Source organism: Lissotriton vulgaris, chromosome 6 (assembly GCF_964263255.1).
Source record: "Lissotriton vulgaris chromosome 6, aLisVul1.2, whole genome shotgun sequence".
Taxonomy (NCBI): Eukaryota; Metazoa; Chordata; class Amphibia; order Caudata; family Salamandridae; genus Lissotriton; species Lissotriton vulgaris.
The window spans coordinates 25,900,682-25,927,719 of NC_141694.1; the positions used below are offsets into that span (position 1 = coordinate 25,900,682).

General features: G+C 45.0%; 1 protein-coding gene across 1 annotated transcript in view; it reads left to right on the forward strand.

Moving 5' to 3' along the window:
- The window catches only part of LOC147706728 (solute carrier family 22 member 7-like), a 427,251-nt gene that overhangs the window by 272,831 nt on the left and 127,382 nt on the right, over positions 1–27,038 (forward strand). Inside the window, exon 8 of the mRNA XM_086925872.1 lies at positions 9,929–10,037. Coding sequence (XP_086781998.1) covers positions 9,929–10,037 — 109 coding nt within the window. The remainder of the gene's footprint in view (positions 1–9,928; positions 10,038–27,038) is intronic.

Sequence of the window (27,038 nt, forward strand, 5' to 3'; positions counted from 1 at the left end):
CCCTTGCGAACACGCAAAAAAAACAAATTCGCAAATTTGCCCGAATTCGCGGATTTTGCTAATTGCCAGTTCGCTTTCAGGTGAATTCGTGGAACGCGAATTCGCAAATTTCGCTCATACTTACTCCCGGCCTAGGTCAGACCGAGGGGCATTGGTGGGTGCCATGCGTACTGGGGGAGGGGAAATGGCTTACACACACCGCGAAATTCACCAGGCGCTGACTGATCATTACAGGCAGCTGTATATGTCCCGGGGTACTGGCCCCAGACATGCGCTGGTTGCGTTCCTTAACCAAGTCGCCCAGCCCACTGCCACTGACGCCCACAACGGTGCACTCTGTGTCCTTATCACCCTAGAGGAGGTTGGGGAAGCGATTCAGGCCTTGGCGTTGGGGAAATCTCCGGGTCCTGACGGCCTGCCAGTTGAATACTACAAGGTCAACAGAGAGATCCTGGCGCCCTGGCTCCTCCAACTGTACAACACAGCGATCGACGAGGGCAGGCTCCCACCGACTTTACGAGAAGCATTCTTGGTGTCACTGCCCAAGCCTGGCAAAGACCCCACAGAGCTGGGCTCATACCGCCCACTGGCAATGCTGAATGTGGATTATAAAGTATACGCCAAAATCCTTGCAGAGCGGTTAGCGCCGGTGGTCCCGCACTTGGTGCACCCGGACCAAAACGGCTTTGTGCCGGCGCGGTCCACATCGCTGAACCGTAGGAGGTATTTTAGAGTAGCGGCGGATGCGACGAGAGATTGGCCTAAAGCAGGTTGCCTGGTATTGGACCTGGAAAAGGCATTTGACAGTCTTGAGTGGGGGTATCTGCAGTCAGTATTGGAGAAATATTAGTTAGACACTGATTTCCTGCAGATGGTGGACTTTCTGTATCGCAATCCAGTGGTCTGCGTGAGGTTTGGGCCCTATGTATCGGAGGCGGTGGCCGTGGGCAGAGGCACCCGACAGGGTTGCCCGCTGTCCCTGCTGCGCTTCGCGCTGGCCATGGAGCCCTTGGCTGTGGCCATGAGACAAACTCTGGCTGTTGGGATTCCACTGGGGGATGGCGTGCACCAGGTGTCGCAATACGCTGATGACCTGCTGGTGTTTGTCAGAGATGTGAGCAATATCCCGGAGCGTCTGGATCGCCTACTGGACCGCTTTGCAGAGATTTCTGGACTCCGGGTCAACGCAGGCAAGTCTGGCCTCTTCCCATTTCGGGATGGAGTGGAGGACCCAGGATTCAGGCTACAAGGCACGAGAGTCCAGTGGATGGCGGACACATTTAAATACCTGGGGATCCAGATTTATCGCCAACCGACTGACCTCTTCGACAGGAATTTAGGTCGAGCAGTGACAGCGCTCAGGGCACAGATCGGCTTTTGGTCCACGCTACCACTGACGCCCACAGGCAGAGTAGCTCTAGCCAAAATGGTCATGCTCCTGCGCCTGCTGTACTTTTTTACTAACCTGCCATTGTTTCTACCCACTTCCTTTTTTACCACGCTCAATAAGGTCCTGCGCGACTTCATCTGGGGCTCATCCCGACACCCGCTGGCTGCGGTCGCCAAGCAATGGGGCATGGTTATGGTCTCATATGCTGACGACACGCAGCTAGCGGTTGCCCTCTCGGAGAGCCCAAGCCAGGAGGCCTCCAGGTTCAAGGAGGGTTTGGCCGCATTGGCAGGTTGGATGACAGCAAATTATTTATAGCTGAATGCTAATAAAAGTGAAGTCCTGATAGTAGGCAAGAACAGTGAACTGTGGGGGGACCCATGGTGGCCAACGATCTTGGGCAAGACACCTATACCTATAACTGAGGTAAAACATTTTGGGGTCTGGATAGACCCTGCGCTCAGTTTCACTAGCCACACTAAAAAAGTGGCGGCCACCTGCTTCGGTATTTTACATGGCATCAAGCCTATTTTAAAATTCTTTGATGCTCCTACCAGGCATATGATAATTCAGGCTACTATATTGTCCCGTCTGGATTATGCTAGCTCCCTTCTTCTGGGGGCAAATCAAGCCAAAGTCATCCGGATGCAGCGCATTCAGATTGCAGCTGCTAGGGCCTTAGTGGGCCTTCCGAGGTTTTGCTCGGCCGAGGAGACCATCCGGAAGCTGCACTGGCTTCCAATGGCTCAAAGGATACAATTTAAGACGCTGTGTGTTTCCTTCAAATTTCTAAAACAGGCCACCCCCACTATTCTGGAGAACCTGTTGACCCCTTACGTTTCATCTCGTAGCCTGCGGTCTGAGGGGCAGGGCCTGGTCACTGTGCCCCGTTTTAAACGTTGTAGAGCTGGAGGCCGCTCTTTCCGCTATCTGACGGCAAAATTGTGGAACTCGTTGCCGACCCACATCCGAGCGCTCAATGACCTTCTTTCATTTAGGAAGGCGATTAAGACCTATCTGTACCCACGCAGGATATAATTGTTACACCGCTTCTGCTGCTTGCTACCTTCTGATGGCTGCTTTGTCTTCTCTGCTAAAGCGCCAGGACGCCCCTTTGCTGGGGCAGCTGTGCGCTATAGAAATTGATCTAACACAACATAACATAACACTCGGGAAATTGTTCCTCCCCACTGACAGAGGTGGATTAGCTGCCCCCTGCTTCGAGCACTACTACCTGGCTGCGCAGCTCCAGTGGATCGCCCGCTTGTTAGCGGACAGGGGGAGAGAGGATATGGCAACCGGTGAACCTCCATACACGCTGGAGCGAATCCTCATGCTGTTTCACCCGTTGGCCGCCCCGGCGCGTCCCACCCCACTTCTACTGACGGTGGCATACAAGTGCTATCGTAGGGCAATGCAGCTCACGCGGGCAGTCTTTCCATATGCACCGGCGGTACCCTTGGAGGGCTCACCGGGAGGGGGGGGGGGGTACTCACACTTCATATGCTAGAGAGGTGGCATGATGCAGACATCCAGATGCTAGGTGACCTATACAGAGACGGGACACTGACACCGTACGAGACACTGGTCATTGACGAGGGGCTTCCCCAGGGCGGTTCCTGCTGCACCACTCCCTCCTAGCACACATGACGAAGGGGTGGGGGGATGTCACGACAGAGCCTGAGCAGCACCTCACTATACAATATCTCCACGTCATGGGTAGGAGGAGACCTCTGGTTAAATGGTTTGCTGCATCACTGAGAGCGCACACAGAAATAAGCCTGGACACACTGCGGGGTAAATGGGAGCAGGACTTGGGGCAGGCACTAGAAGATAAAGATTGAGAGAGAGTCCTCAAAAGCCCAGTGCGAATCCCCTGGAACATGCGCTTCTGTCAAATTCAGGTCTACATAGTTCATAGGGCCTACCACACCCCAGCTTTAATTAACAGATACTATCACAGGGCGGACGCGTCCTGCCCAAGATGCGATGTAGTGGATGCTGACCTACTCCATATTCTGTGGATTTCTACAGGGCTGGGCACTTACTGGGGGGACATCAGTAGGCCTCTTGCGCAGTGTACTGGGCGCGTCATTCCCTGTAACTGGCCTGAATTTCTCCTGCATCTTTTTAAGAGGCCCCCAAAAGATAAGGTGTCGTCCCGATTCTTGGACCTGGGGATGGTGGTGGCAACGCGCCTCCTCACCAAGAGATGGAAGGTGCGGGATCCACCTAGCGTGCAGACTTGGACCCTGTCACTTCAAGCATGGGCGCGGGCGGAATGGACTGCTATACAGCGGGAGGAAACAGTGGAGCCTATGGCAGAGCGATGGGAACACAAGCTTAATACCCTACAGTCGGCAGGAATTGCTGCAAGTGGAGGAGCGTCGGAAGGCTAGTTGGGGCCACTGGCAGCTTGGGGACGCACACGGCGGGCACTACACTTGACATCTAACCTGGTGCTATACACAGTGCTGCAGCGCAGGGGAATAGCAAGAGTTAGAGGCATGTGGGGGCGGGGGGAGGATTTCATTTTTGGGAGGGGGGGAAAGAGGGGTTGAAGAGAGCCCGGGACACGATGGGAGACAAAACCTACTGTATGCTCACGACCATGTCGCAATGTGCTTGTTTGAGTCAGTGAAGTTAAGAACTTTACTGTTTTGATATATAACTCATTTCTGTACTCGGGGCTGGGACGTACAGGCCCTTCTAGATTAAGGATGCACTCTGGCAGATCTGCTAATCGCGGGCCTGTTTACACACTACAGTGCAGTGCCTAAGAGACATAATACACTTTGCACAACTGAATGTCGAACATACCCTCAGTGATGTATTGTATGGATAATTATGGTTATTGAAATGTCTATAAAATGCAAAATGCCAATAAACAGATTTGACAAAAAAACATGGAGGTAAATGAAGGGGTAGGTGGTCTGTCTTACAGTGGCTGAGATCATTAGGGGAATGTTGTGAAGAACTTTCTCAGGGCTCTTTAAGGATGATGGATTTGTGGGGAGAGTACAGATGGCTTGGGATCCCTTACAGATTATAGAACCATCTGGAAGGGAACGTGACATTTTTCCAGGTTCTGAATCACAATGTTCCCATTGTTGAAAATAGAATCTAACAGAGAATGATTTTGAAATGTAAAGAAAGTTTCTGTCCACAATCTCCCAACAATCATGGGAGATTATCACATCCCTGGTAAAGAGATCTCTCCTCGGAGATATGTAATGAGGTGTGTTTTTATCTCCCCTGGTTCACACTATTATTATCATTATGGCATTTGTATTGTGCAACCCTCCCCACTAGGATAACAGAGTGCTCCTCATAAAAAAACAAGATACACAGAACTAGATAACTACAGAGGAGGGTCAAACTATACACGTATACACCAATAAATGCAAAGCTTCGAGGAGTGCGTAACAAGTTCCTGCTGGAACCGTAGCAATGGATTTGTCCATTAATTACTATGAAGTTGGTCTATGACTAGTATTTCTGGATATTCTTGCATTAGCCTGTATTTGTCATGGTTGCTGCATTTTTCAGATAGGTTTGACATCCAGATTATTTTATTGGGGTTAGGTTCTGATTTGCGTAAATTGTTTAGCAAGTAGTAAGGATACTTTCTAAAAATAAAGTGAAAAGCTTGTAGGATAAGATTAAAAGGTCTTCTGCAAAGGAGGAAAGACTCCAGCAATAAAATCATTTGGCACAACAATTACATCTAGTTCTACAGGCACCTGGTGAAGTGCGTCATAGAAGGGTTGTCATTAACAAGGAATTCAGACCTAGTGTGTCAATAAAATATATCTGTGTTCACTGTTTGCCTGCAAGTGTGTTAAAATGGAGAGAAGCAATAAGACAGCGAGGTCAAAGACCCATAAAAGACCCCTAAGCTACCCAAAACAATGTTTCTAAGCATCGAAAATCTGTCTAAATTCTTTGTTTCTGCTGTCAGGGAATCAGAGAAATTTGCGAAAATGAGGCTGTAGTTTTTCTATTGTGTCTATTACGTCAGGCAACATACCAATCCTGCTCTGGTGTTTAATACGAATGTATGACGTTACAACCATATATTTACAACACATGCCTTTACAATGCAGTTTTTACATCACAACATCCTTTACAACCCATTCTTTTACATTGCATACCATTACATCGCATTTTTTAGAAACTACCTTTACAACGCATTCCATTACATCGCATTATACCATTAAACGCATACCATTACATCGTAGTTCAGGTAAGTGTTGGATAGTGTAGGGGTAATAATTACTATTCTAACTCAAGTGAGTGCAACAGCAGGGTAAGTGTTGGGTAGTGTAGGGGTAATAATTACTATTCTAACTCAAGTGAGTGCAACAGTAGGGTAAGTGTTGGATAGTGTAGGGGTAAAAATTACTATTCTAACTCAAGTGAGTGCAACAGTAGGGTAAGTGTTGGATAGTGTAGGGGTAAAAATTACTATTCGTACTCCAGTGAGTGCAACAGTAGGGTAAGTTTAGTGTAAGGGTACTTGTAATTGCGTTGTAATGGTATGCGTTGTAATGACTTGCGATGTAATGCCTGCATTGTAGTGACTTGCGTTGTAGTGACATACAATGTAGTGACATGGGATGTAATGGCTGCTTTGTAATGACATGCGATGTAAAGGTAGTGCGATGTAATGACTGTATTGTAAAGGTTGGTTCCCGTTTAATACTCCTACCCTAACAAAATAGCAAGCACAATGGGCAACATCAAAATAGGCCAGCAGCTTGCTGACAGTGATCCCAGCATTGGTGTGGACCGAGTGGCTTGAGGAGAAAAGCCAAAGGGTCCAGGAGGAAACGTTCATGGTCTTTGCGGCTTCAAGCTGTCAGTGGTCATGAGAGATACGGGGATGACCTCGGTCACTTGAGTCCCCTGGAACTCTACCGACATGCTAGTGCACTGACAAAGCTGAGTTACATCAACAGAGGTTTCCGCATGTGGTCAAAGTGCCAGCACCTCTACCATCAATGCTCTGGCATTCCTCTGCAATGGCTTCCCTAATAAAATGTGCTTCCCACCACCTGCAATCCAGGTAAGAGGAAGCCATGAGCCGGTGAACACAGGCAGCAGAAGACCCTCCCCCTGTGAAAACTGACCTGGGGGCTGACCAGCCACCTATCCGTGCTTGGCAAGGCAGGCCACTTCTGCAACTGAGCGGCTCCTGCCATTGATCATCACTGATCCAACATCCTCCATCAGATAAGAATCCTGGGATCACTCCGGCAGGCAACTCACAACAGAAATCATCAATGATGAAAACATTTATTTTTAATGAAGTTCTCTTTCATGTACCCCATTGAGCATCTCATTTAAGTCCAACCTCTCTGCTCACAACATGCACTGTGAACAGCATAAAAACTCAGTATTCCAGAGCTAACACATGGATTAATATTATGCCATTGCATTATCAAGGACAAAGTGGTGTTAACACAAGACATTTTTTTGCTTAAACAGGGTTCTAATTCAGATCCCTGAATGGGCAATCTCATCGACTGCCTGACCATCACCTAATTCTATTTGATGTCAATGTCAACCAACCTGAGCTCGCCTACCAGTTGTATCATCTTAAGCACTGGACGAGGAACATGCATCTAATTCCCCAATCATAGCTAGAATCCCGACTCAGCTCCCAAATTCCCCCCCACCCAACTTTATTACAGCCGATGACCTCACCTCCCACCATAACACAAAAATGATGGAAATTATTGACACTGTCACCCTTCTAAAACTCAAGAAATCTACAAGTTTTCCCTTCAGAACCTGGCAACTTAGGCTGACTGAACGAACCTGGAGAAATCATCCCTCGCGGATCCATCTCACCCTCCTCTGAGCAGAATGCCGAAAATACAACAAAAATATCTACAGAGAAAAATCTACTTTCTTCTGAGCCCAACTTGACCACTGGAGAAACAAACCTAAAGAACTTTTCAACATCAATAATCACTAAACCTTCTCTTTCTCACAATACTCAACTGATACCTCTGCCAAGCACTATGAAGAGTTCACTAAATGTTTTTAAACATCAAACTTTCTCTGGGCCCCTCTATCTCTTCTCCCCCTACCAAAGATGGCCTCTCTACCAAAGACGCATCCCCCTTGCTACATTTCCAACCTACGGCGGTCACCCCCAAATCCTCCCCCTCAACGAACTAGAACTCCATCATTTACAACTGAAAAACAATGCAACCTGGACTAATTTTGAAAATATCTGTGAAAAAGAAATCCTTGAAATAATTTACTGCATAAAGCAGACATCCCACTTCACTGACCCCCCCCCCTATCTTGTTAGAAGTATCAGACACATCATCTACCTAACTTGAAGAAAAATCATTAACTCCCCAATATCCATTGGATCCATGCCAGCCTCCCTTAAACTCAGTCAAGTCACTGCGCTCATTAAAAAGCTAGACGCCCACTCGAATGACCTTAAAAACTACAAACTGCTAACTAACCTCCCCCTCCTAGCCAAATCTATTGAAAAATGTGTGCTCTCACAACTTAACAACCACATTGAAAATGTTGACCTACTTGACACCTTCCCATCCAGGTTCAGCAAAGGCTGCAGTACGAAGTATGAAATCTTGAACATGAAGGACGAATGGAGAGGTTTGACTCTTGGACCCTGGACCTCACAGCAGCCTTTGATACTGTTACCCAGAACATTCTCCTAAACGGCTTCTCACAGTGTGTTAGCATCAACAGTACTGCCCTCCAACGGTTTGCCTCATACTTGAACCAGAGTTCCCACCTAATCAAATTAAACAGCTCCACCTCACAAGCAGTATTAGTCCCACAAGGTATTCCCCAAGGATCAATCTTGTCCCCTTCCTTGTTCGACCTCTATATCGAACCCCTTACAGTGATCTTGGAAAAGGACACAATTGACGCCCATCTCTATGCAGATGGGGCCCAACTCTACATCAAAACCTTGTCATCTAAAGACATCCAGCACATAAACCAAACTCCACCTTATCCTTCCAAAAGGAAAGTCTTATCCCATGCTTACCTAGCTCAGCAACCTAAATGCACTAAACTGTAAACTAGTTATCTCTAACAAGCCAGAAGGGATTTCTCTTGAGAAAAGCTTGAACATGAAAGACCATATCAGCGCCTCAACAAAAAGTGTGTTCCACATGCTCAAACACCCGCAAAAAAAGTCAAACCCTTCATCCCACTGGGTGACCTAAAGACTATAGTTCAATCACTAGTCCTCTATGAGCTGGACTATGATATCACAACAATCACAGGTACTCCAAAAATCCACCTTGCACCTATAAATTCTACACTCAATGCAGTGGCTAGACATGTCTCTGGGGAGAGGCAATACAATCACATCACTCCTACACTTAAGAAACTCAACCAATCGAAGTGAGAAGTATATTATAAACAGTGTGCATAACCCACAAAGCTCTCTATGCTGGAAAGCTAAACTATCTCACCAACAAACTATCTAAAGATGGCCAAAAATAGGCCTATGCGAAGCTCAAACACTCTACTCCTGATTCTGCCCAAAATCAGACTACAAAAATCACTCACCTGTTCTTTCTCTGGAAATACCCCAAGAAGTTGGAACGCTCTATCACAGAAGGTACGCAACAATCACTCATTCCTATACTTTGGTAAAAAACTCAAACTATTCCTTCCCAACAAATACCTGAACCCACTCTCCTACAATAATCGACTGTCTCAGATGCACCCCCCCTGAAACACTTTCTAATGTAATCTACCACCCCTTGCTGCAATATACTATCACTACCCCAAAACTTTATTGATCTCCCATTCCACCCCTTACTGTATACTATCCCCAGTATACATACAACTGTTTGTTTATTTTTTTATTGCATATTCCATGTAATATACCAGCATTTGAAAGCGCACAGCTACCTGCAGAGAGGTGTCCCTGCATTGGGGGCCATCGGGAAGATTAAGCAAGCTATTGCCCAGAGTCGCATGGTATGAGCTAACCTGCCGCCGGGGATCAAACCCTGAAACTTGTGGTCCAGAGTCTGGGCCACTACGCCACACCTCTCCCACTATATATGTAATCTATGCAAACTTTCTAAAGTGCACTGATGCCATCGGGCCTAACTCTGGCTATCTAAAACTCAATTAATAAAAATAAAAATCCTCTGCGCTGAAAATCCCTGTGGGCATTGACTGGCCTCGCTTGTAGCGCCTTGTCCTTCATTGTTCATTTATGTCCTTTTAAAACAATGTGAACATGGATGGTACCTCGAATATGCAGTTTACATCACCCTCTTTGCTTTGCACTGTTTGATTATATTCTGATTTACTTTAAATTCTTACCTAAGGTCATATTTAAAATGACTTTATTTGACGCGCAGCAGAACTATTAATGGTTTATGGTTGACATCAATGGGTGCCTTATGTTTATCTAGAGGGCAGACAGTTCCCCTCTTCACTAAATGCTGTGACTGTAGTTAAGGCCACCTGTATAACACTTGCGTCCTCTCGCTCTCTCTCCTCTGTTCCCTCTCCCAGCTCTAGGCACTGTGAGAATAACAATTGCCATTTTAGGGAAAGGGTTCTCCGGAGCAGCCTTTGCCGCCTTCGGTTTGTTCACCGCAGAACTCTACCCCACTGTGCTCAGGTATGTATATCTCTTAAAATGACATTCATTACTGATAATATAGGGGGTAACACCACAAGTTTTCTTTGTCCAAAAAGAAGAAATTAAGTAGCTATAGTAAGAGCATAGATTCCTGTTTTCACTCTCTGGTTCTGTTTGGAGAGTGTCGGAAAACAATAATTTCATGCAATATAGAGGTTTAGAAATGGACTCAATGCAGCCCAGAATGCAAACGGATCTTGAAAAAAAAGCCAAGACATCAACCAAGGCACAGGAGGACTCCCTATGGTTCTGAGTAGGATGGAGGTTAGACAGCCACCGACAGGCATTTGGTGGCTTTCCAACCAACATCCATTAGGGCCGTTTGACCGCCGCATTATGATGCGGTCGGTCGGACCGCATCTGTAGGAGGGACCAACAGATCCTGGTTGGGCCGTCGGTTGGATTGTATTCCCTACAATAGGGGTGGCTGCAGAGACACTACCGTAGGGATTAAAAAGGCCAATTCCGACTGTCTTTTCATGGCAGTTCAACCGCCATGAAAAGGCAGATGGAATGGGACTTTGAGGGCCCTTATCAGAGGCCCATTCCCCGAGGGCCTCCACTATGGGCCCATGGAAGCACATGTTGTGCCCCCAAACATCCATGCACAGTGTGTGGAAATGTGCCTTTCAATGAGCACACAGGTGCAGGGGTCACCCTTATGTGGTCCACGGGTCAGTTAACCAACAAAATAGAGATCGGCACAGAAGCTGGAATTCAAATAAGTTTATTAATCACGAGTGGGACTACCTCAATACAAACCCTCAAGTGCTGCAGGAGGTAGTACACTTATGTCACAGAACACAGAGCTTATATACAGATGTTGTGCATTGTAAGCATGTGAACAGGAATAGGAAGAGAAGTTTTAGAAATAGTTCTCTGCAAACAAGGACAGATAAAAAAACACATGGTCAGTAAAGGGGGAGCAGGAGTGCTTATGGCAGTAGTGAATGATTGACATTTAATAGGTGTACTGGCAGCTACAAACTCTCAGCATATACATTGCTTTTAGCTGAGTCAGGAAGTGAACTAAAATAGATAGCACAGGCAGAAAAAAGACGAGCAGCAGAGGACGGGAGAATTACATAGCTAACAAAATGGATGCCTCAACCAAGATGGCTGCAGCTTATGCTAACGAAGATTATTTCAGATTACCACAGACAACCCTTTTAGCATATGTTGAAGACATCTTCCAATGTTTTTGAAGGAATACAAAACATATCATTCACATCGGTCTGCATCATTTGATTAATTTCTTGGTCCATTGCTAGGTGAGCATTTACATTCTTAACATTTTGTTTAGTCGGTATACATGAGGTACAAGTAGAAACAAAAAGGAAACAAAGCATTGCCCGCATTGAATACCTAGGCAACATGTGAAAAGAATAGCAAGAAATATACATAGAGCTGATAATAGTTTCCATCTGCCTACAGTAAATATGTTCCATAGCCATCCAGTCAAAGTCCATGTTTCTGAATCCTGATGGATTTCAGTGGCTATTTTATGCATCTTGGAAATTGCATCAAAAACAGAAAAGGGGTGGTCAGGGATGTATACACAGCAGCTGTTCCCGATGATGCAACATGCTCCGCCACGGTCAGTCAAGATTACGTCAAGGAGCATCCTATTTTGGAGAGTCACAATTCTCGCAATTTGTAGTTCTTCTGTGATATTTCCAAGCTCCATTGCTGTCTGATTGGCCACAGCCTCTACAAAATGTGTCAAGCGCCTGATCTTTCTACTGTTTATGGCCGCACCAACAAAGAAGAATAATCCAAAACTAAAGTCAATATACTGCTGTAGTGCAGTATCAGTTTGATCTACCTCATCATTGTTTATTGTTCCTTTGAATCTGTTCTTGGATATGTCATTATACAGTTTATAGTCTTTATGGTAAGATGCAGGTGCCAAAAACAAAGGTGGAAGCAAAAAGGACACGTAGCAACTTCCTGACCAACTATAGGTAGATAGTAATAACCTTTACTTATGCAAATAAAATAGGTGTTGTGTGAGGGCCAAAAACTGCTTTTGTTCATTCCAGTAATATTTAATACTATTGTACAGTCAGTTTTTCCCACAGGGATATTGTCAATACTGCTCACACAGAGATCCCCTTGAGCTCTAGTAACAGCGATAACAGGAGGCCCATTACCCTTGATAGTTCGAGTGTTAGAGAAAACATAGTGTGTGGAGAGATTTCCTCAACAATACTCCTCCATTTCCCATACAGTTCCTTTAACTTGTGGATCTCATTCCACATCAGGATAACAAACTTTACTCAACTTAGCGTTCAGTCCACCTACATCTGGATAAGTAATATTAACAATTTCAGATGCCCACAACAATGCAAACCAGGCTCTGCAGGAGCCATTATGTGAAAACAGCAAGGGAATAAATGATGTTCCTCCCTTTTTTTGGTGCGGTAGCATAATTCCACATACCCAGCAACTGGTAACATTCGTAGCATTATGGGTATGATGTAACATTTGAATGAAAGTGTTATTGAGATAGGGCAGTCAATGTTTCTGCTCATGATAAGAAAGAGTCAAATAATATTGTTAATTGTGGACAGGAGTCACAACAGTTAGTAGATTTCAGACAGGGGCTACTTCCTCTACAACCCATGTTATTATAGCGATAATAACAACAGTCAAAGTGAGTCCAGTAACAATTATTGTTCTTCTGCTACAAACTCCTGCAGCAGTCGGTTTCTTTTCCTTAGGCATATTCATCTCGTCGACAAACAACAAAACAGATAGTGCCCTAACGTCCTGGGCCAGCGTTGGATTCTTCACTAACATTGAGACGAGTAGTCAGTCTTTAACCACCCAGGACAGTGGCTCAAGCAGTCTTTTTAAGCAACAAAGTGTCTTTTTTCCTGGGTCGCAGCCGATAACGAGATGTACCAGGGATCGTGTGGTCTGGGAAGACTTCCTCGGGTCCTTCAGGTAACGTAGCTTCTCTTTTCTCTGTGACCAAGATATCACGGTGATCTGCCAACACAGCTCGGCTCACTACGTCTTGCAACACTTTTCGACAGTGTGTTGCATGAAACCAGTTTTTCCGGTTTGTCACTCGAACTGCAGTCCTGGTAGCCAGCAGCACTTGCTCAGGGCCTCTCCATCTCGGTGCTAGTCAGCTGGTTCTAGCTGTCACCACACAGTCACCAGGGCGCAAGCAGTGGCCCTCACCTTGCGACCTGTGTGGAAGAGTCTCCCGAACCTGTTGATAAATAGAAGACAAACTGTCAGTCAACTTAGACAAATAGTCATTCATATAGGGTACATCATGTATAGGACATGGCTTAGGAATCCCCCAAATATTCATTGGTCTTCCAAAAACCAGATCATATGGTGTGAGGCCAGATAATGTATGTGGTATCGATCTAAAAGACAGCAATGCTAGAGGCAGTGCATCAGGCCATTCCAAAGATGTGGAAGCCTGTATCTTAGCCAATTTAAATTTTAGAGTAGAGTTGTTATGTTCCACTCCCCTGCTGATTGTGGGTGTAAAGCAGCATGGAAGTTCTGCTTTATTCCCAATCCTTTCATGAGACACTCAACAACTTGCCCAAAAAAATGGGGTCCGTTGTCACTCTACAAAACTTGCCAAATGCCGAATCTGGGAAAAAAACTATTTTAGGAGCACCTTAGCTGTAATAAGAGCTGTATTATCTTTCGTAGCGTATGCCTCCACCCATTTATTAAAGGCACAAACCACTACCAGAACATACTTCAGGTTGTTACAATGCTCAAACTGGATGTAGTCCATTTGCAAGACCTCAAAAGGTGCAGAAGGTATTGCAAACCCTCCTCTTGGAGTTTGAGTTCCCTTTCCAGGATTATACTGGAGAAAAATTAGACAGGACTGGATTATTTTTTTTAGATGTACGGCAATATCTGGATGATCCAAAACTTGCATAAGTTGCTTTGTCATTGAGGATGCTCCAACATGTGCTGGCCCATGTGCCATGTTTATCATAGGATATAAATAGGCTGTGGGCAACTTCCATATTGTCATTTCTTTATTCCTCCAACAGCTCTCATGTTCCAATGCTCCCTCCTTGGACCATTGGTCTAATTCATCACCAGAAGCAGATTGTTGCATGTCCAGCCCCTCTTGCCTGGCATCATGCCAACGTTCAGCCTGTGACTTAACTACATACATGGATGTGCTACTTCGCTGCATTGCAGTCTCACGAGCTGTGTAATCCGCAAAATCAGTCACTTTTTTGTGTACACTATATTTAACATTTGCCACTTTCTTAGGATATGTCAAAGCAGTAAGGAGATTATGTACTAAGTCCCCATGCACTATGCACTATTTGTGTCCCATGTGAAGTAAGGAAGTCTCCTTCTTTCCATAGCTGCCCGAAATTATGAGCCGCCACAAAGGCGTATTGGCTATTAGTGTAAATGTTAACAAGCAAATCTGTACTAAGCTCACATGCTCTTTTCAGTGCTATCAACTTGGCTGCTTGAGCTGACTACTGTGGGATACGAGCTGTCTCAACTACTGTCTGAAGTGTTGTAATTGCATAAGCAGCAGCTGTAGTGCCATCAGGCAACTTCAAGCAGGATCCATCAACCCACAATGCTCCATCAACACTAGAAATAGGTGTATCTTGTAGGTCAAACAACCCTTTTTTTGTTCTTCAGTAAGAGATATACAATCATGTAGCTCTTGTGACTGAGACTGAGTAGCTGGTAATGGCAATAATGTAGCAGGATTCAGAGTCAAACATCTTTGCAACGTGATATAAGGGGCTAAAAGTGTAAATTCATATCCTGTCAAACGGGCACTAGTCAGATGCTGTATTTTTGTTTGATTTAACAAGGCATCTATAGGACAAGACTATTGCCTCGCTCTGATGTATGGGCACAGGCGTTGCTGCCACCGCTCGAAAACACAGAGGCAGTGCGCAGGCAACTGGATCAAGGACAGACGAAAAATATGCACAAGGACATTGTTTAACGCCGTGTGTCTGTGTTAAAACCAAGAGAGCACAACCGCCTATCTCGTGTACATAGAGTGTGAAGGTCTTAGTATAGTCTGGAGTTCCTAATACTGGTGCAGGACAAAGAGCTTGACATAACTGTTGGAAGGCATTCTGGCACTCAGTAGTCCATGGGAGAGGCATCGGAGTGTCTTTAGTCAAAAGGGCCAACAAGGTTTAATAATGTACGAAAAGCTAGAGATCTACTGCCTACAAAAAGAAGTAAGGCCAATCATGCATGAACATCCTTCTGAATACGGGGCAGAGGAGTGTCTAAAATAGTTTGAATGCGATCTGGTGTGAGTGCACGTCCCTCCTTAGACAGGAGGTGACCTAAACAGGTAACCTACTGTCTACAATATTGCAACTTCTTCCGGGAGACTTTGTGATGATGAGAGGCAAGGAATGATAACAATAACAGTGTTCCTTCTTCACACTGTTCAGGGGTATCAGCAGCCAACAAGATGTTGTTGACATATTGAATAAGAGCTACCCTTTTCGGCACAGGGAAAGAATCAAGCTGCCATATTCAATGCCTGACTATAAATGCTAGGACTCTCTGTATACCCTTGTGAAGCTCTACAAAACCTGAATGATCTATTGATCAAGGTGAAGCCGAACAAATAATGGCTGTCAGGGTGAACAGATATTGAGGAAAATGCGTTCATCAAATCAATTACACTAAACGTAGTGGCAGTAGGAGGAACCATAGTAAGAATTGTTGTGATGTTAGAGACTACCGGGTATTGGGGCACCACAATTTTCTCAACCTCTCGTAAATCAATAATGAATCTGTAAATTTTAGTGTCTGTGTCTTTTTTCAAAATAGGAAAAATAGGGCTATTACAGGTATTGTAAGGGACTTCTTCCACAACCCCGACCTTGATCAAATCTTGAACAATGTATATTAATGCTTCCCGACATATTTTATATTGGGGCAGTCGAGGCAACGAAGCACCTTCCTTCATTTGAATATGCACTGGTGAAATAACCCTTTGTCCCACATTGGTATCTGATGTAGCCCACAAAGTACTAGGTAAGGAGGCCAAACCGATATCCTCTTTAATGAGACAAGACCTCTCAACCATTGGATAGTTATCATTTAAAATAATGTGCACATCTTCTGGAGAACAACGTATTGTAGCCTGAAAATATTTAAGCATATCGATGCCTACAATATCATACGGCGTGGTAGGGGAAAGCAAAAATGGACACGCTGCAGTGAATTTATCAAGGCTAAATGCAAGTGGCTGTGACAGTGGGCTAGATGTAGGTGTCCCATCGAATCCTATCAATGTTATCATTGTGCCAGACAGAGGAACCCTAGGAACCAATTATTTAGACACAGCACTACGAGTAGCTCCTGTATCAATTAGAAACCAGAAACCGATCAGTAGGACCAAAGACATTTGCGTCATCATAAAGACCCTTCTGATCTACTGGGACCTCAACCGGTTCCTTACCCCATCCTAAGCATTCCTATGCATAATCAGAATCCGCAAGTCCATTAGCTGAATAATCGGATATTTGATATTGATTTCGCCTATCCAAGGTATTAGAATAATTTGGTTCAACTGCCTCAAACCTGGGACGATTTTCTATTCCTCACCTATTTCCTGAATTCCTTGGGTATCCTCTCATACTTCCTCTACCCCGTTGATACTGCTGACCTCGCAAAAGGGGGCACTCAGAACGCCAATGTCCAGGCTCTTTACAATAATCACACTGGTCAGAAGACAAAATTACTGTAGAGAAAGGGGGTACACCAGGTGTATATCCTGCACGTCCACCTCTTCCATCACCTCTGAATGATGGACCGTATACTTGAGCCAACATACATTTTGTCTTTAAATCCTTAACCTTCTTATCCTCTTTGCCTTTTGCTTCCAATTCCTGACGCTCATAATACTGGGCCATAGTCAAAGGGAGACTGGGGAAGACGTAGTCCATGAACTCCCGCTGGCCTTTAGGTAACTAGCTATTTCTGGCAACATGTTAGTGACACATTTGTCGATGAACAGATGCTAACCTGTGCCATCTGTCAATCACTGCCCACTAAAATAATGGAATATCTCTTCAAATCGTGTAGAGAAATCGGAAACGGACTCAACCACTGTCTTTTTACAAGAAGCTAACGTAGTCCAATCTATTTCTTAGGGGGTATGAGTGTTTTTAACTTAGTCACAATAGCTTTGGGAAGACCTAATATCTCCTCTTGTTTCTGCGCAGGTTCTCCAGCCGCATCTATTTCTTCTAAATGCACCCAAGTATCATCATATGCTACATTATCACCTATTTTCCGAACTGTTCTCCACATATCAGGGGGCAAAATAAGTCCAAAAAACATATTGATATCTGGCAAGGTCATAATGCAGGAGGTAATGGCTCCTTCCACTTCTTCATAGAAGCTGCCAAATTTTTTCCCGGGTCAGGCAAAGCAGCCTTAAGAGCCATAACATCTGCTCTACTTCAAGGAGTGTAGACCCAATTATAGACAAAATATCCCTTTGCATCATCTGAAGTTTTATCATCATTTGTTCCCACACCCTTCGGAGGAACATACAGAGGTGCAGCTTCACGCATCGGTTTCACAGTAGCTACAATATCACTAGGGTCATTGTCTGTCCCCAAAACTTCTTCTTTTTGCACTGGGGTGTGAACTGTTTGCGCAGTTTTAACTTTACTAACTGATTTTTGCTCTGCTTTTAAACATAGTGTATCATGTCGTAATTTAACCACTCGCCTAATTAGATCAGGTCTATTTGAAAAAAGGAAAGCTCCATCACTTAATTGTTTATAATCAGAATTTATGTCAATGAGTTCTGGGTTTTTGGAAATGTTTCTAAAAGCAAGTATTACTTCCTAGGTAAACTTTTCTGGAAAATATAACTGCTCTAAATCTTTCCACTGCTGAACCATAGCTACAAGGTCAGGAGCAGAAGTAGTCCCACAAGCTTCTTTGCGAGCAGTAGACCTAATAGTGACTTTTTCGTCAGTAGTTAAAGCAGAGCGAGACTGTCGCCCATCATGCTTATCTATTTCTTTATCGTCTGAAGAAAAATGTTCTTCTTCAGAAAGATCATCTTCAGGGGCAGAGGGAAACTTATACGGGGCGGAGGTCTATCTAACAAGATAGAATCATTCTGAGGTTTTTTAAGTGTGGGATAAATGCGGTGCCTACTAGGGTACTGGCCAGTTACCTCTAAATGACTCTCCCTTTATTCTTCTTGTTTTATTGCTTTCATCTCCTTAGTTTTTTAATTCTAACGCTTTTTATGTATAGTTTTTCGCTGTTCTTTTTCTGCTATAGCTTCTTCTTTCCTCACTCTCTCTCGCACTTCTTTCTCCCATATTCGTAGACAATCAAACACATCTTGTCAACTTTTTCTTTTAAACAAACACTGCTCTACATATTGAATCTTTTTAACGTCAAATGTGGCCATTGTAAATCAGGATCCTTTTTCCAATATTTGTACCACAGTGTACTACACATTATGGAAGAAATACCGTATTTGACATACATATGGCTATTAGGTGTTCCCTCTAGGGGTGTTCCCTCTAGGGGAGCCGGCTGACTTGTTTCTAAATCCATTTTGGTACCATCAAGACAGCAACACAGCCTACGGAGTGTGCTGGAAAAAGGCATGCTACCAAATGTTTGTAAAATATGACTTCTCCAAAATATTCAAAAGTAGAGAAAAATCTCCATATCACCTGCCTTTATCTTTTGCAAAAAATAAATCAAACAAACAAAACCAGAATCTTGGCCAAGCAAATCAAGAGTGCCGCTTCAGTGACCTTACCAAACAAGAGTCTCCAACTTCCAACTGCCGATCTCTTGGTCGACCTAATGGTCACTGCAAATATTCCCCCAAAGGAAACGTCAGTCGTGACCGGCCACCACCCGGAGGGTCAAATCGAGAAAACCCGAAATGTCACTTTGGTCTGCAAAGACAGGGATCTCCTCATGCAGGACGTCGCCTCAGCAGTATTCCACTCTTCCATCAAGACCACTCCTTCGGATGGCTGCATCTCCAATGAGGCCCCACATTGGGTGCCAACTGTGGAAATGTGCCTTTTAATGAGCACACCGGTGCAGGGGTCACCTTTAAATTGTACACGGGTCCCTAGACCAACAAAATAGAGATCGGCACTGAAACTGGAAATCAAATAACAAGTTTAATATTCACTCATGAGTGGAACTACGTCAAGACAACACCCTCACGTGCTGCAGGAGACAGTACACTGAAGTCACAGAACCCAGAGCTTGTATACAGATTTTGTGCATTGGAAGCATGTGAACAGAAATAGGAAGACAAGTTTTACAAATAGTTTTCAGCAAACGAGGACAGATGAAAAACCACATGTTCAGCAAAGTGGGAGGGGGAGCAGGAGTGCTTACATGATATCCACAAGTGTGCCTGGCACCATTTGGTGCCTGGCACATGGTGCATGGATGTTGGTGAACTGCCCTTTTCCACTGCGACTTGTGCTGCAGCCCTTTTCTAGGACCACAGCACATGCTGCAATGGAAAAGAGCAGATTTATGACTGCCTTTATGGCAGTTGCATTGTAATCGGGCAGATGGAACCCCAAGATATAGTTAGACACCAGCCAAACGACTGCCATCTTAATCAGGTCCTATGTCACGGCTTGCCACTTTTGCATGAATCTGTAGTGCATGAGAACACAAATACACATGCACAAACGAATATCCATCCACACCCACACAGAATTTCAAATACTGCAAATTGGGCTGTTATATTTAAAGCTTCAGTGAGAGCTAAATCATCTTTCTCAGGGAAAGTAAAACCATTGACCTCAGTTTCATCGTCAATGGGTATGTCAGACAGTTCCACTGTGGACAGAACCATCATCACCATCACTTACTTTACCCGAAGCAAAGACACCAGTTGATCCAATTCATTCACTAACAACTACAGAGACCTATGGATTTAATCCTTGGATACGTCTTCTGGACCCCAGAGTTTCCAACCCTTTCTGGGTAAGGTATCTTCAGCAGCACAAGCTGTTTGATATCTAGCCAATGAGGATGGCACATTTGAACCACATATAGTCCAGGAAACCTATGGGTAAAATATCAAAAGGATGGTGATCAGGATGAGAGCTAGGTGCATCTAAGAGACTTTACTTCACCCTCATATGCCCTCAACAGGAAGACTGAGGCTGGCTCTTTAGTCATCGTCAATATGATCGGCATAGGCAATACAACCCCTATTGCGAGGAACCATCCATGGAGCTCAGGTACTAAGAACCACAAATGATGCAAAAGCATAAAGACTTTGTTATGGATCTGCAGGCCATGATGAAAACCTACTATGCAAGGTTCGCACAGATTCAGGTGCAAAATACTGAACCCGACCTCCACTAGAGGACCAGCAACTACCCATACCACAGCAACCAGGACCAGCTCTGTCTTTGCCGCAAGTCCCACCACTGCGCTTGGCAGAAGTACATACGACTGACAATGAATGATGCAGAGTCAGTAGAGAAAGGAGACATTCTTGAGGAGGTCATTTAAGTGGCTCATTAAGTTGTGAACGTAACAAAAGATGTCGAACTTCTAACAGGGGACTCTCCCATTATAAGATATCAATTTTCTGTTTCCTCATTGTGAGGTCATCTGGGAAATGTGTTTTTCCAATTCAGGTTCAGCAAAGGGACTGTTGTCTCTTCACCTCTGGAATTCAAGGTCTATTCTGAATGTAGATCACGTTTGGAATGGTGAAAGATCTGACTCACAACGCAGCCACCTCTCCGGCCCATTTGTCTGTCTGTAAGAAAAAGTAGAGTGCCAAATTGAAGTCACCCAGAGTTGGTTTCCATTGTCCTAAAAGAAGCTCAGTCATGCTCATGAAATCCGTCATCTCTATCTTCTGCCCACCTGAAAGAAAGGCGGGATGACTATACCCAATCGGCAAGTGTGTTGCTTCGCTGGCAGCCACCTCCAGCTGAACCACAAATATATTGATGATTCCTAAGGGTTATAATCACTAGATGCAGGGTGATATTGGCACAAACCTAGACCCATTCGGGAGGGGATGCTAAGGATATAATCAAGGAAGGGGAAAGAGAATTAATGGACTTATATAATGTAGGGTTCCATCAGCTAGCAAACTGCAGCTCCTTTATACTGGAGGTACAAAACTGAATATTGGCATCAGGCAACATTCATTTTGTAACTAAGGGTTTGCTGCTTCCAATCCTTTCAGAGGTTCCTGTCAATCCTACAAACCACAGCATTATTAAGCAACACTCCTTCTACAGAAGGCCATACTCTTCAATCAGCCATCCAAAAGCCAATGGTGATCACAGCAGACAAACTCTTGCAACACCAAGAAGAGAGGACGCTGTCACTGTAGAGCTCAGGACCCCGGGAAAGAGTAATTCAGTACCAGCAACGAATGTTGTTAACTGCCACCTTCACAATAACATAGGAAGCTTCCATTACCATGGACCAATGGTTTATGGACATGGCTTATTATAGACACACACCTTCGAAACAGCCTCCATATTATGAAAAAGGCCCTTGCGCCCATCCCCAAATTTCAGTACAGTAGGGGATCTTCTGGAGGTTCTTACTTGTCAATAAAAAAACATGCAAATGGAAGTGCATCTTAGGTCTAAGGCGCCTAAACAAATTCCTTAGGAAGCTGTCATTAACACCCAGGACATGCTTCAGATAAGTCAGTAGGCAGAGTAAATCACATTGCTAGATCCCCCATTGCAGTGCATCCCAAACATAGAAAGGAGCTGGGCTTACAAGTAGCCTGTTCCCACCAGCAGTTTTGAGACATCCCTCCAGCCTGTAATTAAAATTCTGCATCTTTACCAATTGTCTAGCCCCAGTTGGGGCACAACTCACGGGCTCTTATGTATTGACTTATTTGTCATAAGGAGGAACAGGAAGAAAGGAGACTTGTCTAGCACTCACAGGAATTTACTATAAACACTGGAAAGCCATCTTGATACCATCGGCCAGGCATCAATCCTTTTAGGCATCCTAGATGTGAAAGCCGGCAAAAGTTAACCTTCAGAGAACATTATGGTACAACAGCTTCAGACCACGTCAGTCTGCAAGAACAAATCCATGCTGGGAGTGATATCCCCTTGCATGTCTGCAGAGCCCAGGTGCCACCTGCACATGAGATCCATTCAGGAACAATTTAACATCCCATGGGTTCAGTCTTTCTTTTTATTAAAGCTCTTTGTATTGACTTTGTGCACAAGAATCAAAAAGCAAACCTTCATTCTGAAAGGTAAAATTGATGCTCGTTTGGAAAGTAGAACATCAATAGTCTAATACAGTTATCTGACCGATCTTTTAACAGAACTGCACACAATCCAGTAGTCTATAATGTTAGGCTCAATTGAAGTTGATCCTAGCTGGACACCTGTGTCTTCTTGTGTTGCGTTGAGCATCCTCTCGTCTGGTACAATAGTTCTATTTGTGAGCACCGGCCCATACCACTTTATAATGTCCCAAGTTCATGTGCTGCCAGTTTCAGGTTATGTCCCAATGTACAAATAGTGTTCCCAAGCCCATCAAAATCCTCTGTCACCAAGGCCCACTATTCTCATTGGAACCCCCCAGTAGTATCACCTTGAGTGAAAAAAATCAATGGGTCTCCCCAGTACCTGAATTGCTTTGCATCAGTATGATTATATAATTTGAAGTGGCCCTACAAAATGACTAAATTGGCCATACCCACTTGTCATGTTGTCTCGAGAGGTCTGGGGGTTATGATGCAGGACTATCAGAGAGTGGGACTTTGCTTTTGTTTTATTGTGCCAGAAAAACAAAAGGAAATCAATAGTAGAATATACAGTCCTGGGGATCCTCGCTTGTTGTCCTGTCGGCGCCGTGGGGGTCCACGTGGGTTACTGGAGACTCCTCTTCTCCCTACTCCAGCCACGCGCCTCCTGGAGCGTGGCGGGTGTCACGTGGCGTATCTGGTGTCCTGTAGTGTCTGGGTCGGTCGGCACCTTTCGTGGGCTCTTCGGAACTTCCCTCAGGTTGGTAGCTTCCTCCCGTCTCTCCCGGCATCTTCAACAGGCTCTCTGGTCTCTACGCTGGAATCCTGGCTAATGCCACTCCGTACTCGGCGTCTTACGCCTTAACATTCGGCTCGACCCGTGATAGGGCGGCTCGTGATGACGTCGTCTCCGGGCACTCCTCCTCTGGTCCTTCGTGGCTTTGTTTAAAGCGGCCACTCACACCCTGTGCAGGTAGAGGCAGCATGTCAGTATCCCTGTCATAGGACGAGTCCCGATCCCCAAAGATCTCCTGACACATCTCCCCCCTAGGATTTCCCCGATTGGGGGAAAGAGGGTAACGGGACAGATATTCAGCGTTCCCTTGTTCTACACCTTTACTGTGGCGGACCTCGAAATGAAATGGCAGGAGGGCCAAAAACCATCGAAGAACACAATCATTACATCCTTTGTTCCTTTGGAGCCAAGTTAAGGGGGCATGGTCAGTGTATAGTATAAAGGATCTACCCTCAAAGTAATAACGTAGTTTCTCAATTCCCCACCAGACATTCCTTCTCTTTTGTAGGATAAACTTTCTCTCTCGGAAACAACTTCCTACTGATAAAAAGGACAGGTCTTTCAATAACCCCACTATCTTCCTGTGATAGAACCGCTCCCATGCCTACCCCTGACGCATCAGTTTGAAGGATGAATGGTTTATTGAAGTCAGGTGTGGCTAACACAGGAGAGGTGGTTAGAGCTGTTTTGAGATCCGAAAAGGGCTGTTTTTCAAGGGTCGAGGGAGATTGGAGGTGGTTTGGAGAGGTCCCTTTTATTTAGTATGCCGGTGAGAGGGGCTGCAACTTCTGAGAACTGGGGAATAAACCTCTGGTAGTATCCCACCAATCCTAAGAAGGCTCTGAGTTCGCATTTTTGTCATGGGAAAAGGTGTATCTTGTATTACCTGTAGTTTCTCTGCCTGAGGTTCTATTACTCCTTCTCCTAAAAGGTAACCCAGATACCTCACTTTCTGAAAAGCAAATTTGGATTTCCTGGCATTTATGTGTTGGTTAGCTTTTTGAAGAGCAGAAAGGATTGCCTCAAGATGAGTTAGGTGTTCCTCCTATGACTTGCTATATACAATTATATCATCTAAGTATGCTGATGAATATTTTAGGTGGGGTGCTAAGAGTGTATCCATTAGCCGTTGAAAACTGGCTGGGGCCCCATGTAACCCAAAGAGTAACACAGTGAAATGATAAAGGCCGTCAGCGGTGGCAAAAGCTGTTTTTTCCTGGTCGTCTGGGTTCAAGGGTATCTGCCAATTGCCTTTGGTGAGGTCAATTGTGGAATATAATGGGCCTCACCAAGGCGTTCTACTCACTCATCAACCCTGGGAAGGGGATAGCCCTCTTGCTTGGATATCTGGTTCACGGCCCTAAAGTCGATACAGAACCGGATGCTACCATCCGGCTTCGGTACTAGTACTATGGGGGAACACCAATTGCTGCGGAAGGGCACTATGACACCCATTTTCAACATTTGGGATAGCTACTTCGGTAGGGCAACCCGTCGGGTTTCTGGGACTCTATACGGTTTTTGTTTGACTATTTTTCCTTCTTGGGTGGGAATGGAATGGGTGGTCAGGGAGGTTCTTCCCGGCTGGTCTGAAAATACATCCTTGAAGGAAAGGAGGAGTGTGTATACTTCTTTGGTTTGTCTTTCAGTTAGTTCAGAATTGATGACTGTAACATCAACAGTATGTGGAACGTCCTCCATAGTGGAGACATTATGCGTATCTTAGGGAGGGGGATCCAACCATTTTTTAAGAAGATTGATGTGGTACATCTGTGTCTTAGAATTTGAGAGGGCTAAGATGTATGTAGTTTTCTTTTTAATTTGGAAAGGACCTTGCCACTCCTTCCTCATTTTATGTGTAGAGGAAGGCAATACAACTAAAGCCCAATCCCCAATATTCAGTTCTCTCAATTTTTTCCTTTATCATAAAAGTACTTCTGTTTCCCTTGGGCTTTCTCTAATGTGTCATAGGCCAGTGTTCTATATTTGTGCAATCTGGTTTTTATCTGGTTGGCATAATTTAGTAGAGAATGTGCTTCTTGGGCCCTGTTGGTTTCCCAACTTTCCTTAGTTATCCCAAGTAGTGTACGGGGTTTTCTCCCAAAGAGGAATTCGAAGGGAGAGACCCCAAGGCTACTATGTACCTGGCTTCGGAGAACGAATAGGGTTAAAGGGAGAAGCTGGTCCCAGTTTTTTCCGTCCCCCGTTAACATCTTCTTGAGGGTAAGTTTAAGATGACCATTATAACGTTCTACAAGACCATCTGTCTGGGGGTGCTAGACTGATGTTTTGATATGTTTATGCCTAGCTGTTTACAGACCTGTCTCATCAAACGGGACACAAAGGGGGTCCCCTGGTCGGTAACGATTTCCCTGGGAAACCCCATTTGTGAAAAGACCTCAATCAGCCGTTGTGCTATAGTGGTGGAGGTAACAGAGCACAGAGGAAGGGCTCCCGGATACCGGGTTGAATAGTCCACTATGACGAGGACATGTTGATAATCCCTGGTGGTTTTAGGAAGAGGCCCTATGAGGTCCATTCCAATACGATCAAAAGGCTTACTAATGATGGGGAGAGGCTTCAGTGGGACCTTCGGAGGGATGTAGGGGTTCTTTTTTTGGCATATTAGGCACTCTTGGCAATACTTCTTTACTTGAGCATGGAGTCCTGGCCAATAGAAATTCTGAAGTATTGACTGGGCTGTTTTTTCTGCCCCACAATGCCCCACCAGGAGATGAGCATGGGCAAAAAAAGAACCTGCTCTCGAAAGTCGATGGGTACCACCAACTGTGGTTTCTCCCCCTCTTTCGCTATCCTATACAGAAGCCCCTTACGTTCTCTGAAACATGGGTAGGTCTGGCGAGGGGAGTCCTGTGTTTCTTTAGCATTTTGCCAAGCATTGTTGAGACTGCTATCGTTTAATTGAGCGGTCCTGAAATGTGTGTCTATAGCCCAGGGCTCTGATGCTAAGAGGTCATCATCAGGGTTCTTCAGAGTGGGGCTATTCTGCAGGTTCCCTAACAAGAGATCAGGGAAGCAGGGGTTGTCTATGCCTATTGTAAGAGGTTCAGGAAGAAAAGGCAGAACTCCTACCTCGGTCCGTACTTCTGCACCAAGTTCGGTTTGGAGAATAATTCTAGCCACCCGGTATGCTTTTATGTCTCGGTGAACACATCTGATCCTTACCATCTTCCCAGGGACCACATACTTATAGTGAATCAGTTCCTTTCTTACTACCGAATGCCTACACCCTGAGTCTAGTAAGGCGGTTACCGGTTGACCGTTTCTTGCGCATATAAAATGGATTGGGGTAAGTAGCTAACATCAATGGGTTCTTCTTCTTGTTTTTCTCTTTTCTGGCGATATGTCCCTACTCGCCGCATTCATAGCACTGAGGTCCGGACAAAGGCAGGGTTTAAATTTTTCCTAAACGTGATCCTAAGGGTTCTGACGGGGTTTTTGTTGGTTTTCTTTCACTCTTTGTAGGCAGAGAGGTCTTAAGGTTTTTTTCTGGTTCTCGCAGTAGGTTCATACTTTGGGCCCTGGTATAGGAATTGGTCATTTCCACTGCATGCTCGATCGTCAATGCAGCATGTTGACAAAGCCACCTTTGGGTCCCGTAAGGTAAGGCCTCCAGGAACTGTTCAAGGTAAATCTTACTCATAATTTCTTCTGGAGGAGACTCTAAGGGTTTGAGCCAACAATCGGCTGCATCCTTTAACTTGTATAATAGCGCTTTTGGAGTGTCTCTCTGGGTCTGTCATCCCCTTCGCGGGCTCTTTGGAACTTCCCACAGGTTGGCGGCTTCCTGCCGTCTCTCCCGGCGTCTTCAACATGCTCTCTGGTCTCCACTCTGGAATCCCGGCGAATGCCACTCCGTACTCGGCGTCTTCCACCTCAACATTCGGCT